Genomic DNA, 19,567 nt, shown 5'->3' on the forward strand with positions numbered 1-19,567 from the left:
TTCTCCCCGAAAAACTTAAGTTAGTAATGCAAAATAGAATGTTTTATGTAATGATTTTACTTTCTGATGAAAGATGTGTTTTATTTATTCATTTTTAAGATAAACATGCAACAAGTCCTATGTATGTCAGAGCAATCAGCTTAAGCCTCTGTTAGCTCTCCAAATATAAGAGATATTTACATAAATCATTTCAATTGGACACAAAGTAAACACAGATTGTTGCCACTGGGAACAGCCATTATCTGGGGCAACTTGCTGACTGATTTTACCCTGGAACCTGAATATTTATTCGCACCTAACCAGTTTGTTTATGTGTGTAAGGCTTACTCTAACTGCAGTTAAACAGTATTCTGAGGAAACTGAGGAATACTTTTAAGGGAAAACCTAAATGTAATGGCAGTTAATTCTGTGGAGTTGATTCCCTGAATAGTGTCTGAACTCTTTGCACAGTCATTGTCCAGGTGTGTGGACATGTGAAAGTGAGTTGTGAACTAGTCTCTCAAGGTCTCTTTTTCATTCTTGCCGAAACTACTCATGTCATTTGATGTGACCATTCATGATGAAACACCATGAATGTTATGACAGCAACATAAATGTAGTATGAAATATCAACATTTATTAGAAAAACCATTAACATCATATAAAATTACTTTTCCAATATGAAGTTTTAAAATAAACAAGTCTTGTGCAATAATCACAGAAAATTAAATTTATTAATGAAAATTATGTCCTGCAGTGTGACACTGAGCATCACGATTTTCAAATGAAAGTTTCATGGAAAAAAAAAAAAAAAATCTTGTCGAGCAAGGACCAGCAAGTCCCCAACACATTTGACTCTGATGTAAAGTTTGTAAGGTGAGCGTTAATCTCTTTTCATAATGATGGCACTACTTTGAGAAAATGTAAATATTTATTTTCAAAAATCATAATAAGGTTAAAATTTATACAGTTAGCAAAATGCTCAAGGCCACCTATCTATAATAATAATTATAATAATTCAAAATGGCCACAATGGTGTTAATGGCCTGTTAGTAGTAGTTACATGCCTGTCCCTGTTTCATCATTGTTGTGTATGAAATGTCAAGAGTCACTGTATTCAAAGGGGTTATTTGATTTTGAAATCCTAGTTACATGTCCCAAGATGTATTCTGATTGATAAATTATCAGTTGTTTTAAAATCATCCTTAAACTGTTCAAAACAGTCCTACATTTTTATCCTTAGATTGTGTCCAATAGGTCTTTAATTACAGTGTGTCTTGTTTGTGGCCATGGATCTGATGTGATTACTTTTACTTTTATGTCTTGTTCACAAACATTAATTTTCTATTTTGTTCTATACTATAATTAATTAAATTAATTTAATTGTTCTAAAGGCATGAACATCTCATCCTGTGGTGTGACATCATTTTAAATAAAATGAAATGGCTATATGAAGGTTCATTTAATTAAATAACTATGAATAATATATATGTGCAGAGTATTCATATTTTTTTGCAGGAATCCTTTAACTTTGAATACAAGAGATATACTTAAAACATTGTGATATGTCAGAGGCTGAGAAAAAACAGTTAAGGAGTCAGACTTTGAACATTAGAATTTTAAATCTCATACAAATAAGCACTGTCAAAAAATACTGTTTTATCTCCATCTTTCAAGTATCCAGGTGATCAATGCAAACTTATCATGATTCACAGAGCCACAAGTTTGCTGTATCCCAGGATTATCTTTTAGCTGGGCCTCGTCTAGAAATGTCACTAACTCTAATGTATTGAAACTAAAATCATTATTTTTCTTCAACACAAATTGGATTGAAAAGCAGGTGTGTTTTACATAAGATACAGTTAAGATCAGCATTTCATTGACTTCCCTGCCCTCCTTGGTGTCTGATTTACAGTGATATTGTATTACTGAAATTCCTCTCTGTCACATACTGAACTACACACAATCATAAAGGTGACAACAGAACAGTAGAATCAGAAGCATCCATTTGTTTTGTCTCAGGATCTACTCTTTCCAATAGAACAGACTTTTACATAAATTACGAATTTTAGACATTTTCAGTCCGTACAGTACAGGGCTGAAGAGTGGCTGACATGTTACAAAATATAATGATAAAAATATTCTCAACATATTAGGTACATTGTTCATATTAAACCGGCTCTGTAATCCTTCAAAGCAAATACCAAAAGAATAGTTCAATAGAGAAGCAAGGTGAGGTGTGCAGGTACTGACAGCTTTTTGTCTGGTCTGTTTAGAACCAGAAAAACAGACTTTAAGAATCCTGATGTAAGAGAAAAGAATTAAAGTTAGAGGAACACACACTGAGAATGCACTAACAAATAGTCCATAAATGTTATTTACTGTGGTGTCAGAGCAGGCCAGTTTTACTACAAAGTAGTTGTCACAATACACTTTGTTTATGATGTTTCCACACAGCTGTAAAGAGGAACTCAAGGATATCGTACCAACCACTATGAGAAAAGCGGGAAACCATGTCACTGCAATAAGCATGACAACCCTCTTAAATGTCATATGTATGTTATATTGTAGAGGATAACAGATAGCAAGGTATCTGTCATAAGACATGATGGCTAAGTTGAAAAATTCCACAATTGCACATGAGTACAAACAGAAAATCTGCAGGAAACAAAAGGGAACAGAAACAGTGTGAATGTCAGAGAGGATCTGAAGCAGAAGGAATGGAAACAACCCTGTGCAAGCATACAGTTCATTTACAAACAGGCTGCATAGAAACAGGTACATAGGTTCATGTAAACTTCTGTTCATACAGATAATCACAATCAGCAACACATTGGCACAAACAGTTAGAATATATAATGATGTAACAATCATGAAATATAAGTATTTTAACAGTCCAGTGTCAAAGTAGGCAGCAAGTGTGAAATAAGAAACCTGTGTAGAGTTCATCATGATCCTCCTTTGGTTCATTACACAGTCATAACACTGTTTACAGGATGAACTGAGTAATCATATCACATTTTGAGATTTGTAGAAGGTTGATTTGTTAAAACTTCACATTCATGATTGTTGGTCAGTGTATGAAATCAATACATCAATCACACATTTACTTACATGAGAAAAAAAATCATCATCATCATCCAGTGAACATAGACTTAAAACCTTAAACTCAATGTGATGCTGATGATAAACTACAGAACACAGTTAATTAAACTGTGTGAGTCACAATAACTGAGTTGAAACTCACTTCTGCTTCTTTTAAACTTTTCAAATTGGAGGACGCCCATATCAGCAGTCTGACCTCACCATCAAAATATCCCACTGATTTTGAAGTCTGAATGACTTAAGTGAAATTATGTAGGCCAAATCTAAGAGGCATTATGTATTTTTCCCTCTGTCCACCTGTCCGTTCGTCCCATTTTTGTGAATGTGGTATCTCAGGAATTTCCTCAATTCTGACAAACTTTCATCTGGACTACAAAATGAACTGTTTGGGTTTTGGTGGTCAAAGGTCAAGGTCACAGTGATTTCACATTCTTGTGACATTCTTGTCAGTTGGACTCAGGGACAATCCATCTGTTACATCCATTTTCTTCTGCTCATCTGGGGTTAGGTCCCAGTGGCAGCATGATAAGTAGGGTATTCCAGACTTCCTCTCCCCAGCAACATTTTGAAGCTCCTCTTGTGAGATACCAAGATGTTCACAGAGGAGATGGAATATGTAACCCCTCCAGTGAGTTCTGGGTTTATCCCAGGTCTCCTCCCAGTTGGACATGCCCAGAAAACCTCCACAGGAAGGTGTCCAGGAGGCATCCAGATCAGATGCCCAAACCACTTCAACTTGGCCCCTAAACTTACTAACTTTGGCCACTCTGTGATCTCATTCTTTGAGTCACTATCCAAAGTTTGTGACCATAGGTGAGTGTTTACACTCAGAGACAAGGGACAACTTTGGTGAAGTACACCCTTGATTCCCTCAGTGACCTCTGCCAGGGATATGGGCGAGGCTTTCCCTCTATCTGTTTGGGTTCAGGAGTTCCTTAAAGTGCTCTTTCCACCGCTCAACAATATCCCCAGTCCAGGTGAGCAGTTCTCCTTCCTGGCTGAACACAGACTGAGGTAAGCCCTACTTGCCCTTCCTTGAGGCCCACTGAAAGAACTTCTCCATAGGCTCCCCAAGCTCCTCCTACACCCAAGTTTTTGCCTCCATGACTGCCAGATCTGCATTTCTTCTAGCCGGCACTATAGTCTCTCTTGATGGGATGCTTTACAGGCTTGGAAAGGCCAGGTATTTTGAGCTGCTGTATTTTGCATTAGCACACACAACAGGGTGGCTCCATGTAATTTCTTTATTCTGTGCCTGATTAAACTCAGGTTCTAGGCCTGGCCACCGGATGTCCTTCAGTAACTTCCCTTCTCAGGTCTGGCTCTAGAAGGGACCCAGTTTTACCTGATCTATGCAAGGTGCTCAATCTCCAATAATGCTATTTCACAGGGGTTCTATGAATCACTCTTAGTCTGGTCCCTACCCTAGGATCACTGGGGCCCACCACCACATTCTGTTGGCAATTTTTGGTGGGGACTCGGAATGAACTGATTAGAATTTGGTGGTCAAAGGCCAAGGTCTCTGTGAGGTCAAAAGATACTTTTTTTGGCTATAAATAAAGCATTCACATGCTAATTAACTGTAACTGGACTAGTTGGCGGAGGCATACAACCAGTGAGGTGATAATTCTATTTTTTTTTTCCAAGTTCAAGCTCAGTGTGTACAAAGAGAAGACACATTGATAGTGAGAGAGAGACATGCCATGGAACAGGGATTCCCAGGAAAACTGTGGACATTGTGGTTGTATATTATGTGTCATTAGTCTACCAGGGCACCTCCTCCTCCACACCTTTCTGACATTGGTCTAAGCCTGACAATCCTTGTAACTTTCCAAATGTTGCAATCCAGTAATCATGGCCACTTGCATTGCAATTGGCCAGGTTTGCAGATGTGACAAACTAAGCAGAATTTGAACCAGTCAATTATCAATTGTCACTTACTGTGTGAACAACTTGTTAAATGTTGTGTGTTTTATATTGTAGAGGGCAACAGATAGCAAAATATCCGTCATAAGACACGATGGCTAAGTTGAATCAAGGATCAAGGAAATCTTTATTCTCCCTAAGGGGGCAATTTGTTTCACAGCCAGCTGCTTTACCAAAAAACAAACAAACAAAAAACCATACAAGAAACAGTACACCATAATAAATAAACAAGGACTTTCATAGAACTATTTAAAGTGACAATAGCAGCAGCAATAAAGGAGTTTTTAAACCTATTAGTCCTGCATCTCAGTATGACAAATCTGTGACCAGAAGGGAGCAACTTAAAGTGCTCAGAAAAAGGATGGCTTGGGTCAGCCAGGACAGAACGGGCTTTCCTCAGCAGTCTGAACTTGTATGAGTCTGAGAGGTTGTTAAGGGTCATGCCTGTGACCTTGCTACACACTTTTACAACCCCCTGAGGTCGATTTCTGTTTCTTTGGCTAATTGACGCGTACCAGCTAATAAATGAGGCGTAGTAATTGAGCTGAAACACATTTCTGCTGCTTTTAAAATTTTCAAGTTGCCCACAGCAGCTGTCTGACCTCTCCATAAAAACATCCCACTGATTTTGATGTCTGAATTACTTAAATGATCAGTGTGTAACATTTAATGGGATCTATTTACGGTTTTGGTTTGCTTAGAATGAACCATTTATATCTACATAGGGAGCAGGTCCTCTTCCACAGTGTCTGCCATGTTGCACCACCACATTTATACAATAGCTCAGAGTGGACAAATCAAACAGTGGCCTTTTGCATTTTATGTTGACGGATGAAAGTGAAGGGGACAATGAGGATGAAAGAGAGTTAATGTGAGCTATTACCTCTAGTTTTACAGACACATTGTTTCTCCAAGTCTGGAATCTCATTTCCCTTTGCAGCAAAAGTTTTCCTTCTCTGTTGGCTGTGGAGATCAGTGACCACAGGAACACCTTTTTCAGGCCATTGTAAAATCAGATGCACTTATGTATTGTCTAGATGCTGTAGAGTTATAGTAGAGAGAAAGCCAAATGTGGGATCACATTTGAGGCCCAGTTCATCCCTGGCTTAGTGGGCCAGATTGTAAGATGAGTCAAAGTCATTTGTTTGGGCACCTAGCCACAACAATATCAGTTCCAATGCAAGCTTCATGAAAGTAAACAAAACACTAAAAACCCTCGGCACATAAAAGATACGGAACAGGAACAGGAACAGATTCAGACAGAGATCTCTCCAAACAGCTGAGATGGATAAAAAACATCCTCAATTCATCAGCTACACTCACTATAGCTAATGGGAAAATAGCATTCAGAAAATTCAAACTTCTTAAATAAAAAAACAGGATTAGAACACTTTCTGTTTAAACTAAAATTATTTTATTTCTTTAACACAAACTGGATTGAAAAGCAGTTGTGTTTTTATGAGATTCAGCTCAACATTCATAAACTTTGGTAACAATGGAAATCAAAGGTGATCCACATTATCTGAAATCATAGTGAATACATCAGCCCTCTTTGGTGTCTGAATTACAGTGATCTTATATTGAAATGTCTTTGTGTTACATAGTGAACTACACTCAACCGTACAGGTGACAGTAGAACAGTGGAGTCAGTGCATCCATTTGTTTTTTTCTTCTTAGTCAAGCTGGATAAATATCACAAATATATAGATCTACTCTTTCCAACAGAACACACTTTTACATAAATTACGAATTTTAGACATTTTCAGTCCGTACAGTACAGGGCTGAAGAGTGGCTGACATGTTATAAAATATAAGGATAAAATTATTCTCAACATATTAGGTACATTGTCCATGTTAAACCTGCTCTGTATGATTTCAAAGAAACAACCAAAAGAAAAGTTGATTAGAGAAGCAAGGTGAGGTGTGCAGGTACTGACAGCTTTTTGTCTGGTCTGTTTAGAACCAGAAAAACAAACTTTTAGAATCCTGACGTAAGTGTAAAGGATTAAAAATCCAGGTGTAAAAACTATGAGTGCAGTGGTAATGAGTCCATAAATGTTATTTACTGTGGTGTCAGAGCAGGCCAGTTTCACGATAAAGTAGTTATCACAGGCCACTTTGTTTATGATGTTTCCACACAGCTGTAAAGAGGAGCTCAAGGATATTGTGCCAACTTGCACAAGAAAAGGAGCAAGCCATGTTACTGCAATAAGTGTGGCGACCCTCTTAAATGTCATACGTGTGTTATATTGTAGAGGATAACAGATAGCAAGGTATCTGTCAAAAGACATGATGGCTAAATTAAAAAATTCTATACTTCCATATGAGTACAAACAGAAAATCTGCAGGAAACAAAAGGAAACAGAAACAGTGTGAATGTCAGAGAGGATCTGAAGCAGAAGGAATGGAAACAACCCTGTACTACCATACAGTTCATTTACAAACAGGCTGCACAGAAACAGGTACATAGGTTCATGTAAACTTCTGTTCATACAGATAATCACAATCAGCAACACATTGGCACAAAGAATTAAAACATATAACAATGTGAGAATCATGAAATATAAGTATTTTAACAGTCCAGTGTCAAAGTAGGCAGCAAGTGTGAAATATGAAACCTGTGTAGAGTTCATCATAGTAGTAATTATATTTTCAGGTGCACTACAGTGTTATGATGCATTACATTTTCTCACAGATTTAAATGCTTTAATATTTAAACCAATATAACAGCATTCAGTCTACATACAGTAAAGTAACTCATTAGAAAGACAAAAGTCATGATAAATACCTCAAACATAACTATTCCTCTATTCACAGCCAGTGGTTAGAAATGTGTGAATCATTGATCTGCTGTCCTTCTGTAGTCATGGTGTGATTCATTCCCAACTAAAGTGAAACTCTGCTTCTGTTTCTGTTAAGCTGCCACAACAGAGGACTCCCACAGCAGCAGTCTGACCTCATTATCAAACAACTTCCTGACTGATACTGATTTACAACCAATGTTAAGAAAAAACAACAGCAATAAAAAACTATGAAGACCGCATTTATTTACAAGTCTGATGTAGCTGCTGTTTTTTTTTTCTTTTGTCTGAATTATACAGATATTGGAGAAGTTTGAACAAAATATAAAAAGCTGTGTTGTTTGTTATGTCTTGTAGCAGTCCTAGGCTGGTTGCAGAGTTTAGGGAGAACTGAGGGTCAATATGAAAAAAACTGAGCATCGCTATGTCAACTTGCTCAAGTTAGCCAATAAAGATTTGTTCCTTCCTGGAGCTAGTTTCTTACATATCATCGAGCTGAATGGTCCAAATGTTTTCTCTGTGGATGCACTGAACAAATATTTGGAGTTCTTGTTGTTCTTTAACTCTCAGGGTTTGGTTCAAGTATGGCCACCACTTGAGGACTCCATATTTTTACTCTGGGACAGTCACATGGATGTTAACTGAACTCTGACTGAAGCACTCCCCGACCTTTACAACACCTCTCTATGAGTTCTGACACCAATATCACTTGTATGTATTATTAAGCTGTAGTTGAGACACAGTAACGTATCCATTTTAACTTCTCTGTTTGAATCTTTACTGCTTATAATTCAGTTTAGGGCTCATGTTGTGGGGTATGTTTGAGTATATTCATTAAAATTACAATAACATTTTCAACTTCACTTTTTTGTTGCAGCCATCTGATAAAATCAAAGAATTTTATTTTTTCCCTCAAATAGAAGACTCAGAAACAGGATTATATGGAGGCACAGATCTGAGGATGGTCGCAAAAGATTTCTGCTGCATATCTCAATTTAACCTTAGCTATGCTTAGTTTAAATTATATATTGGAACTTTGTTTTGATATACCATTTTCACAGTAAAACACCATGATGTACTTTTTAAATCACCAAACATTTATTGGCAAGATATTACAAAAGATATACTGACAATTTTGATTCACATTGGAGATGTGTGAGCAGTCCACTTTTTATAACATAAGTTTTTTACATGCATTTCGTATTTTGGATATTTGCATTCCATACATGATCGGATTCAACAGTGGTTGGAGTATCACAAAATACAGAGCAAGAATAATTCGCAGTACACTGGGTACACTTTCCATATCAAATCTGCTCTGTAGTATTTCAAATAAACACCCAAAAGAAAAGTTCAATAGAGAAGCAAGGTGAGGTGTGCAGGTACTGACAGCTTTTTGTCTGGTATGTTTAGAACCAGAAAAACAAATCTTGAGGATTTTGATGTAAGAGAAAAGGATTGGAAGCAGAGGGACTACGACAGAGAGAGCAGCGGCAAAAAGTCCATAGATATTATTCACTGTGGTGTCAGAACAAGCCAACTTAACAACAAGGTAGTTGCTGCAATACAAACTGTTTATGATGTTTCCACACAGTGTCAATCTTATGTTTAAAGATAAAGTAATTAGAAATTTCACAAAAGAGAACAACCATACAAAAATAATAAAGATAAACACCTTGTTTGATGTCATTTGTGTGTTATATTGTAGAGGATAACAGATAGCGAGATATCTGTCAAAAGACATGACGGCTAAATTACAAAACTCTACATTTGCATATGTATACAAACAGAAAATCTGCAGGAAACAAAAGGGAACAGAAATAGTGTGAATGTCAGAGAGGATCTGAAGCAGAAGGAATGGAAACAACCCTGTACTACCATACAGTTCATTTACAAACAGGCTGCACAGAAACAGGTACATAGGTTCATGTAAACTTCTGTTCATACAGATAATCACTATCAGAGATGTGTTGGCAATAACAATTATCATGTATATCATTGCAGTTATTATGAAACAGAAGTATTTCAAACTTCCAACATGCATATAAGCTCCAAGAATGAAGTATGATAAAGTTGAATTTACCATAATTCTTGCTTAATTAACAAAACACTTACAGTGTGCAACAAGAATTATTATTTACCTCAAAATAATTAACCTACTTTGTAGAAAAGCATAAGTTGATTTTAAAAAAAATACATTTTTATATATATTTATATTTTACACCTCCTTAACAGGAAACATTTGAAAAATAAAGTGTAAGTATGAAAAGCTTCGTTCTAAACTCACCATGTTGCCTACCGACACCACAGAATAGGATTAAAAAGCATGAGTAAAAAACAGGATCAGTTTTTTTTTTTTTAAGTCAGTAAACTAGCTGTGGTACACAGGTAGGCAGGCAGACAAAACCAAAAGGTCAGAATGCAGGACAGCTGAGCACAAGGAAGACTTGCTACAAGTAACAAAGATGAACTGGCACAGGGGAAAGGGAGAATCCAGAATAAATACACTAGGAGGGTGAAACAGTGAGACACAGGTGTAACACATGAGGGCAGGACAGACAGTCAAGAGAAGTGAGTAACTCCAAAATTAAACAGGAAATTCATAAAACAAAAACGTGATCTCATGGACATAACAGTATCCTTCCCCTCTAGGGACGGCCTCAGAAAGGTTAATCAGAGTGGCGCTGATGGAAATCTGTGATGAGGTCAGGGTCCAAAATGCCACTCGCAGGAACCCACGATCTCCCCTTTGGTCCAGACCCATGCCACCCATAGTCTACTGTGGTGAATGGTTAGAAGTCATTTGACCAAGAAAGCTGTCCCATCAATGATCAGGAAGGATGGCAGGGGTCTGGAGGAGGGAACTAACCAACTCTTTCTGGCTCATTTGATGTAGGCAACATAGAACCTGCTGTCTAGCACGTTATCAGGCTAGAGTCCGCCGATGGTCCACCTGCTTCTTAGTTTGAGACATGGTACTGAGGAGGCGCTGCCTGGTCTGACTACAGATGTGACAGCAGACAGAGAACCAGGGAAGTGAAGGGGTGAGATGAACAGGGGAAAGTTCTGGTGTTCTGTTTGTTGGTGGGCCATGATGATCTGGAGGGGTTCAGTGCAATGACTGACTCTTAAGCAAATGACCTTTCTGCATATAGGCCTCCACACTGGGACCTTGCTACAACTTCTCATTGTCTCTCTCACAGGCGATTATGACGTTTATGATGTAGAATAGAATGCCCTTTATTGTCATTATACTAAAAGTACAACGAGATTGGAGAGCTTCTCCTTTACAGTGCAAACATAGAAATATACAGAAACTATATATATATATATATATATATATACCCTATAACCCTATATATATATATAGAAAAGATTTACAAAACAGTGCAACTCTATATACAATGAGGTATAGTGTGAATGAATGTATTGCACAGGTAGTGAGGTATAGGTGTGAGTGTGAATGTATTGCACAGGTTAATATAAAAATATACACTTTAAATATTAAATATTAAAGTGCACAGAGTGAGGAGATTTTATATTGCGCAGTCTGTGTTATGTTGGTGAGAGTTTAAGGTGGTGATGGCTCTTGGGAAGAAACAGTTTTTCAGTCTGTTTGTCCTGGCTTTGCTGCACCTGTAGCGCCTGCCAGAGGGCAACAGGTCAAACAGCTGGGAGCCGGGATGTGAGCTGTCTTTGACGATGTTCTGAGCTCTGCTGAGGCACCGGGTGGTGTAGACATCCATCAGGGAGGGGAGAGGGCAGCAATGATCCTCTGTGCTGCTTTGACTGTCCTCTGAAGTCTCGCTCTGTCTGCCTCAGTGCAACTACCGTACCAGGTGGAAACACAGTACGTCAGCAAGGTCTCGATGGATGAGCGGTAGAAGGCCAGCAGCAGCTTCTTGTCTAGGTTGCTCTTCCTGAGGACTCTCAGGAAGTGTAGTCCAGGAGAGGTCATCAGAGATCTGGACTCCCAGGAACCTGAATATGTGGACCCTCTCCACACACTCACCGTTGATGTAGAGGGGGGGCAGGTCAATCCTGTTCCTCCTGAAGTCTACGATGATCTCCTTCGTTTTTGTGGTGTTCAGTCCCAGGTTGTTGTCTGTACACCACGTTGTTAGTTTCTGGACCTCCTCTCTGTAGGTTGTCTCGTCTCCCTTTGAGATCAGTCCTACCACTGTGGTGTCATCAGCGTACTTCATGATGATGTTGTTCCTGTGGGCTAGACTGCAATCGTAAGTGTAGAGACAGTACAGGAGGGGGCTCAGCACGCAGCCCTGTGGTGAACAGGGTGGAGGAGAGGTGGGGGCCAAGTCTCACAGTCTGGGGTCTGTTGGTCAGAAAGTCCTTAATCCAGGTACATGTGAGAGGGGGGAGGCCCAAGGTGACCAGTTTTGTGATCAGGATATCTGGGATGATTATGTTGAATGCCGAGCTGTAATCCACAAAGAGCATCCTGGCATAGCTCTGCTGTTGCTCCGGATGGCTCAGTACAGCATGCAGAGCAATGGTGATGGCGTCCTCTGTGGATCTGTTTGCCCGGTATGCAAACTGGTGGGGGTCGAGTGTGGATGGGAGACAGTCCCTGATGTGCTGGAGAACCAGTATCTTGAAGCACTTCATAATTACGGGTGTGAGGGCAACAGGGCGGTAGTCGTTAAGGCTGACTGTGGGTGCCTTTTTTGGTACTGGGATTATTGTGGCGGATTTCAGGCAGGAACATACATGTACATTTATGACGAGGGCGATTAAGGATTTCAGAAAGTTGGGATGATCCAGGGAGACCAGTTTATCACAATCACAGGAACAGGAAGTGGGATCTGAAACATGAAGGAGAAGTGAGTGACACCAAAGTAAAACAGGAAATGCAGAAATAAATTAAAGGAAAAAAAATCTGGCCTAGTGAGCAGCACTTGGCACTGCTGCTGTGGGCGTCCACCGACTTTATCTTTTAGGACAGCAAGGTCCTCACAACACAAAAACTGTTATTTGCCTTTAACCCTAAAGAAAAACAGTCTTTCCACAAAGGCAATCATGATGAGGTGATGTGAGGTGCTCATATGAAAAGCTAAAGAAGTAGATTTTGCCTACATAGTTTAACTTAACTTAAAATCAGTGGGATATTTTGATGGTGAGGTCAGACTGCTGCTGTGGGCGTCCTCTAATGAGAAGTTTAAAAGAAGCAGAAGCAGAGTTTCAGCTCAGATGCTGCAACTCACACAGTTTAATTAACTGTGTTCTGTAGTTTATCATCAGCATCACATTGAGTTTAAGGTTTTAAGTCTATGTTCACTGGATGATGAATTTCTTCTTGTGTAAGTAAACTGAGTATTGTTCATGTGTGATTGATGTATTGTTTTCATACACTGACCAACAATCATGAATGTGAAGTTTTAACTAATTAACCCTCTGTAAATCTCTAACAAAATGTGAAATAATCATTATTAGTTCATCCTGTAAACAGTGTTATGAACCAAAGAGGGATCATGATGAACTCTACACAGATTTCTTATTTCAAACTTGCTGCCTACTTTGACACTGGACTGTTAAAATACTTATATTTCATGATTCTCACATTGTTATATGTTTTAACTGTTTGTGCCAATGTGTTGCTGATTGTGATTATCTGTATGAACAGAAGTTTACATGAACCTATGTACCTGTTTCTGTGCAGCCTGTTTGTAAATGAACTGTATGGTAGTACAGGGTTGTTTCCATTCCTTCTGCTTCAGATCCTCTCTGACATTCACACTGTTTCTGTTCCCTTTTGTTTCCTGCAGATTTTCTGTTTGTACTCGTATGTAGGTGTGGAATTTTTCAACTTAGCCGTCATGTCTTATGACAGATACCTCGCTATCTGTTATCCTCTACAATATAACACACGTATGACATTTAACAAGATCGTGCTGCTTATTGCTGTAACGTGGTTCTACCCTTTTCTTGTAGTGGTTGGCACAGTATCCTTGAGTTCCTCTTTACAGCTGTGTGGAAACATCATTGATAATGTGTACTGTGTGAACTACTCTATTGTCAAACTGGCCTGCTCTGACACAACAGTAAATAATATTTACGGACTCATTGCCACTGCTCTCTTAGTTGTTGTTCCTCTCATTTTAATTCTTTACACTTACCTGAAGATTCTTAAAGTCTGTTTTTCTGGTTCTAAACAGACCAGACAAAAAGCTGTCAGTACCTGCACACCTCACCTTGCTTCTCTGATCAACTTTTCTTTTGGGTCTTGCTTTGAAGTGTTGCAGAGCAGGTTTAATATGAGCAGTGTTCCTAGAATGTTGGGCATTTTTTTGTCATTATACTTTCTGACATGTCAGCCACTGTTTAACCCTGTACTGTATGGACTGAAAATGTCCAAAATACGTAACATATGTAAAAGTCTGTTTTGTTCTGAAGTGTAGATAATTTGACTAATTTGTTCTATTTGAATAACAATTTAAAGAATAATTATTGCCTTTGAAGTCAACTATAATGCAGTCTGATCTCAACTGTGTTTGTCTATGAGTCTTTAATATGGATCAAAAATAGATTGTCTGGATGGATTTATTCAGCAATGAAAAGAGAGTACCACACCAATCCTAACTCACATTTCAGCTGTCACAGCCTTCTTTTCTGAAGTTCCCTGGCATGACCACTTTCCACCACCTCAAAGTACTGTCATACCTGTGGTACACAGCAGCAAAATGTAAACAAATCAGAACATGTCTAAAAGCCAAAATCTTTCTAACTATTCTAGCTGCCAGTCAAAGATGAGGGGAAAATCTATTGTCACAGGGATGGGAACATGCTATGAGTAAAAAATAAAAATAACTATGCTCTTTTTCAACAGTCTGTCCTTGGAAGACATTCACAGTGTTGCACTCAGTTGTTCACACAATAAGTGAGAGGAGTATTCTTCTGCTTAGTTTGTCACCGCTGCACAAACTGGCCATGATGGCCATGTCAGATTGCCAGTTTTAGAAAATTACAGGGATTGTCAGACATACACTAATATCTGAAAGGTGTGGGGGCAACTGCACCATTAGATCAAACAAGCATTTAATTTGTACCACACAGATGCTTTCAACCCATCTGACTTTACTACCTATCCAGTCTAAATCAGTAGTTCCTCAACCTTACCTCCACCCAGGGATTGCTTTCAATCCCTGAGTCATCTAGTATTCTGGCAATCCTCTAAGGTTAACCCACAGTACACAGACCATAATGTCACTGAGGTAGACTAAGGAGGCCTCAGTATTTGGTTCATCATTTGCTGAAAGGTACTGTATATGTGGGCACCATAGAGTCAAAACAGCAAGGCTGTTTACTGGAATAGTTCATCTGGGAGGGAGAAGGTCATCTTCACCTTCACTCCTCTGGTGAGGGGCATGCCCTGAGCCAGTTTTGGCAGATGAAAGCACCATTAATGAAAGTTCAGGGCTCTTTGCTGGGATGCAGAACACAAATCAAGTTATGATGTTGGTACATGATTTAATGTGATTACCTTCATCAGAGGTAGCTACACTCAGACATTCACCCTGTTATTGTCAGATTGTAACCCATTCACTAAGTGGCCATATCTCCCAAACAGGTCTCCATAAAAAGATCCAGATAGACCTCAACATTATGAGCATAGATTAGGACATCTCTGTGGCTCCATATCTGTTACCTTTATGAAGCAAAGATGTGTACTGGCTGCTTCAAGACTGGCCCCAGCATAACAGTGGCTTCTTCTACAGTCAGAAAAGGGGACTTATTGATGGGTGATTACATGTTTCTAATGTGCCTATCACATACACCCACATTCTCTGTCATGTGTGAATGGCAAGAGACACTGTAAACCAGTTACCAGACTTAAAAGTGGTGCTCAAACAACATGTAGTTTTACCATGAATAGAGATGCAGTAAGCCTTACTCTACCCAGCATGGGTATTGTGTTGTCCATTGTTTGGGCGTAACTGGAGAAAACATACAGTCAAAAACTTAAGTCAGTGCCATCCATTTATCCATTTTCTTCTGCTCATCTGGAGTGGGGTGGCAGTGACAACAGGAGGATCCCAAACCAGATGTGATAAGTAATCCCTCGAGCTGAATTTGGCTCTACATGCTTAGAAAACCTCCAAAGGAAGGTATTCAAGAGGCATCCTTAACAGATGTTTGAACCACCTCGGCTTGCTCATTTTATTGGATGGTCAAACTCTCATGACCCCCTCAGCATTTCTGCATGAATAAAGAGCTGGTCCTCTGTTCCACAGCCAGGATGGAATCCCTGTTGCTCCTCTTGAATCTGAGATTCGACAGTTGGCCAGAATCTCCTTTAAAGCACCCTGGACTGAACTTTCCCAGGGACGCTGAGCAACATGATACCCCGTAATTGGAGCCCACCCTCTGGTTCCTTTTTAAAAACCACCACCCTGATCTGCCACTCCACAGGTACTATCCCCAACCTCCATGCAACACTGAGGAGGCCTTCAGCATCTAAGGGAAAATCTTAAAAGCTCCTGGCACCTTGTCAGAGGGAAATTTCTTGACTACCGCAGCAACCTCTCCCAGGGATATGGATAAGGCTTCCCTGAGTCATCATACTCTGCTTCTTCCACAGAGAATGTGTTGGTTGGGTTCAGGAGCGCTTCATAGTGCTCTTTACCACTGTTCAACAATATCTCCAGTCCAGGTCAACAGTTGCCCTCCCCAGGTGAACATAGCCTGGGCCAGCCCCTTTAGCCTCCCAGTACTTCTTGAGAGCAGTCTAACTTGCAGCACAATGGCAAATGAATAGAATGCCTTTTATTGTCATTATACTAAAATGCTTACCCACAGAGGCTATGTGCAACACAATGTGTGACATTGGTTGAAGTAAATCATCTGGTCATCACCAACCATGTACTCCAGTCTTCAGGCTTTGTCCCTGATCACCGTGAAACAGAAAAAACAACCTGATAATATCCAAAACCCTCAGCATCTCAGGGTGAATCTCATCCGCCCTGTATCTTAAAACTGCTTACCTCAGTGACCAATGACACTGAGAACGACAATACTTTTCTCAAATCCCCAGACTGCTCCTCCTTTGAAGTTATGTCTGCCAGGTTCAGAAGGTCAGTGTTCCTTAATGCTTCACAATAAGGATACCAATACACACTTTTGGAAAGTCTCTGCTCAGAGACATTCATAGTGAGGTGTTCTAAAAAGACATGAGACACAAGTAGTCTTCATAGTTTTACTCATGTCATTCAGGCATCTGCTGTGGGCGTATCCCAACTTGAAAAGTTTAAAAGAAGCAGAAGTGAGTTTCAACTCAGTTATTGTGACTCACACAGTTTAATTAACTGTGTTCTGTAGTTTATCATCAGCATCACATTGAGTTTAAGGTTTTAAGTCTATGTTCACTGGATGATGAATTTCTTCTTGTGTAAGTAAACTGAGTATTGTTCATGTGTGATTGATGTATTGTTTTCATACACTGACCAACAATCATGAATGTGAAGTTTAACTAATTAACCTCTGTAAATCTCTAACAAAATGTGAAATAATCATTATTAGTTCATCCTGTAAACAGTGTTATGAACCAAAGGAGGAGCATGATGAACTCTACACAGATTTCTTATTTCACACTTGCTGCCTACTTTGACACTGGACTGTTAAAATACTTATATTTTTTGATTCTCACATTGTTATATATTTTAATTATTTGTGCCAATGTGTTGCTGATAGTGATTATCTGTATGAATAGAAGTTTACATGAACCTATGTACCTGTTTCTGTGCAGCCTGTTTGTAAATGAACTGTATGGTAGTACAGGGTTGTTTCCATTCCTTCTGCTTCAGATCCTCTCTGACATTCACACTGTTTCTGTTCCCTTTTGTTTCCTGCAGATTTTCTGTTTGTACTCGTATGGAAGTGTAGAATTTTTCAACTTAGCCATCATGTCTTATGACAGATACCTCGCTATCTGTTATCCTCTACAATATAACATGCATATGACATTTAACAGGGTTGTCATGCTTATTGCTGCAATATGGATATACAACCTACTTATAGTGGCTGTTAACATATCCTTGAGTTCCCCTTTACAGCTGTGTGGAAACATCATAAACAAAGTGGCCTGTGACAACTACAATATTGTCAAACTGGCCTGCTCTGACACCACAGCCAATAATATTTTTGGACTCACTGCCACTTGCCTCACAATTTTATTACCTGTATCTCTAATTCTTTACACTTACATGAAGATTCTTCAAGTCTGTTTTTCTGGTTCTAAACAGACCAGACAAAAAGCTGTCAGTACCTGCACACCTCACCTTGTGTCTCTGCTCAACTTTTCTTTTGGTTGTTTCTTTGAAATCATACAGAGTAGGTTCAATATGAACAATGTGCCTAATATGTTGAGAATATTGTTATCCATATATTTTATAACATGTCAGCCGCTCTTCAGCCCTGTACTCTACGGACTGAAAATGTCTAAAATTCGTAATTTATGTAAAAGTCTGTTCTGTTGGAAAGAGTAGATCCTAAAATATTTGTCCAGTCTGACAAACAAGACAAAACAAATGGATGCTTCTGAGTCCACTGTTCTATTGTCACCTGTATGATTGTGTGTAGTTCACTATGTGACAGAGAGGAATTTCAGTAATTCAACATCACTTGTCACTCTAACACCAAGGTGGGCAGGTGTGTTCACTGAGGATTGATTTCCATTCCTGGACTGTATCTCATTGAAAAGAAAAGAAAAGAAAGAAAAGATAAGATAATCCTTTATCTAGTCCCACAATGGGGAAATTTACATTGTGCAGCAGCATAAGTGATTGAAAATATGAAAAAGACATAAATACGAGTAAAGGCAAGATAAAAAAAAACAAAAAAAAAACAAGATAAGGCTATAAAAATATACACAACAGTATAAACATGAGAATGTAATAAAAATATTAACAGAAGAGCAATAATCACAGGACTTTATACATAGAGACAGAAAATGAACTAAATACAGATATTGCACATTTGAAAATGGAATTGCACATAATGATATGACTGATAGCAGCTGTTTTGGATTAATTAAAGTGCAGAAAAAAACCTAGTGAAAATGGTCCATGTGGGTATGTGGTGTATTAGGAGCAGTGCTGGTTGTAGAGTCTGACAGCAGCAGGAAGGAAGGACCTGCGATACCTCTCCTTCACACACTTTAGGTGAAGCAGCCTATCACTGAAGGAGCTGTTCAACACAACTGCCTTTCAGTTTGTGTTAAAACACACAGACACATGATTTTTGGATTAAACCTATTGGTGTTAAATTTAACTGTCTGATGTTCTTGTATGTTTTTTTATTCAATATGTTTTAGTAATGGTTAAGGTTTTTTGTTTTGAGTTGTGATAACTTTTCATTTGCCACCTTTGTTGTAGAGATGTGGGGAAAGGAGGACTCACACAAAACAGCATGTATTGGGGCAGTCAGTGCTAGCTTCAAATAAATGTAATTTTTACATGAATATATGAAACACTTGTTTTTCAGTCAAACTGAAACAGAATATAGTCACAAGGAACAGTTGTTATGTGTTATTCGGGGCAACTTGCTCCTACCTCAGAAAGGTGACAAGACCATCCTGAAAGACAACATACCTTGGTAAATTAGTGGTGTTCCTGTGATCAGTGCAGAGCTGACTGAGAAGGAAAAGCTTTTGTTGCAGAGAGAAGTGTTAATTACAGACTTGGAGAAATGGATGTGTCCATAGGTGGTAGTAATTCCAGCAATATATCAACGAGAAGTGAGTA

The 19,567-nt window shown here is 38.9% G+C and overlaps 5 protein-coding genes across 5 annotated transcripts; 2 read left to right on the forward strand and 3 right to left on the reverse strand.

Annotated features, from left to right (window-relative positions):
• Positions 1 to 2,004: 2,004 nt before the first annotated feature.
• Positions 2,005 to 2,994, reverse strand: LOC108902869 (olfactory receptor 11A1-like). Its single transcript, XM_018704878.2, has one exon. The coding sequence runs from the start codon at positions 2,947 to 2,949 to the stop codon at positions 2,005 to 2,007; it is 945 nt and encodes a 314-aa protein (XP_018560394.1). The 5' UTR covers positions 2,950 to 2,994.
• A 3,433-nt stretch (positions 2,995 to 6,427) lies between these two features.
• Positions 6,428 to 7,890, reverse strand: LOC108902876 (olfactory receptor 11A1-like). Its single transcript, XM_018704886.2, has one exon. It carries the CDS (start codon positions 7,644 to 7,646, stop codon positions 6,720 to 6,722), a length of 927 nt encoding a protein of 308 aa, XP_018560402.1. The 5' UTR covers positions 7,647 to 7,890; the 3' UTR covers positions 6,428 to 6,719.
• Positions 7,891 to 8,982: 1,092 nt separating this feature from the next.
• Positions 8,983 to 9,897, reverse strand: LOC108902865 (olfactory receptor 52D1-like). The gene has a single exon (XM_051065584.1). It carries the CDS (start codon positions 9,895 to 9,897, stop codon positions 8,983 to 8,985), a length of 915 nt encoding a protein of 304 aa, XP_050921541.1.
• Positions 9,898 to 13,300: 3,403 nt separating this feature from the next.
• On the forward strand, positions 13,301 to 14,227 carry LOC108902877 (olfactory receptor 11A1-like). The gene has a single exon (XM_018704887.1). It carries the CDS (start codon positions 13,301 to 13,303, stop codon positions 14,225 to 14,227), a length of 927 nt encoding a protein of 308 aa, XP_018560403.1.
• A 3,095-nt stretch (positions 14,228 to 17,322) lies between these two features.
• LOC108902864 (olfactory receptor 11A1-like) lies at positions 17,323 to 18,310 on the forward strand. The gene has a single exon (XM_018704874.1). The coding sequence runs from the start codon at positions 17,366 to 17,368 to the stop codon at positions 18,308 to 18,310; it is 945 nt and encodes a 314-aa protein (XP_018560390.1). The 5' UTR covers positions 17,323 to 17,365.
• Positions 18,311 to 19,567: the final 1,257 nt, after the last annotated feature.

Source organism: Lates calcarifer, linkage group LG21, assembly GCF_001640805.2.
Source record: "Lates calcarifer isolate ASB-BC8 linkage group LG21, TLL_Latcal_v3, whole genome shotgun sequence".
Lineage (NCBI taxonomy): Eukaryota > Metazoa > Chordata > Actinopteri > Centropomidae > Lates > Lates calcarifer.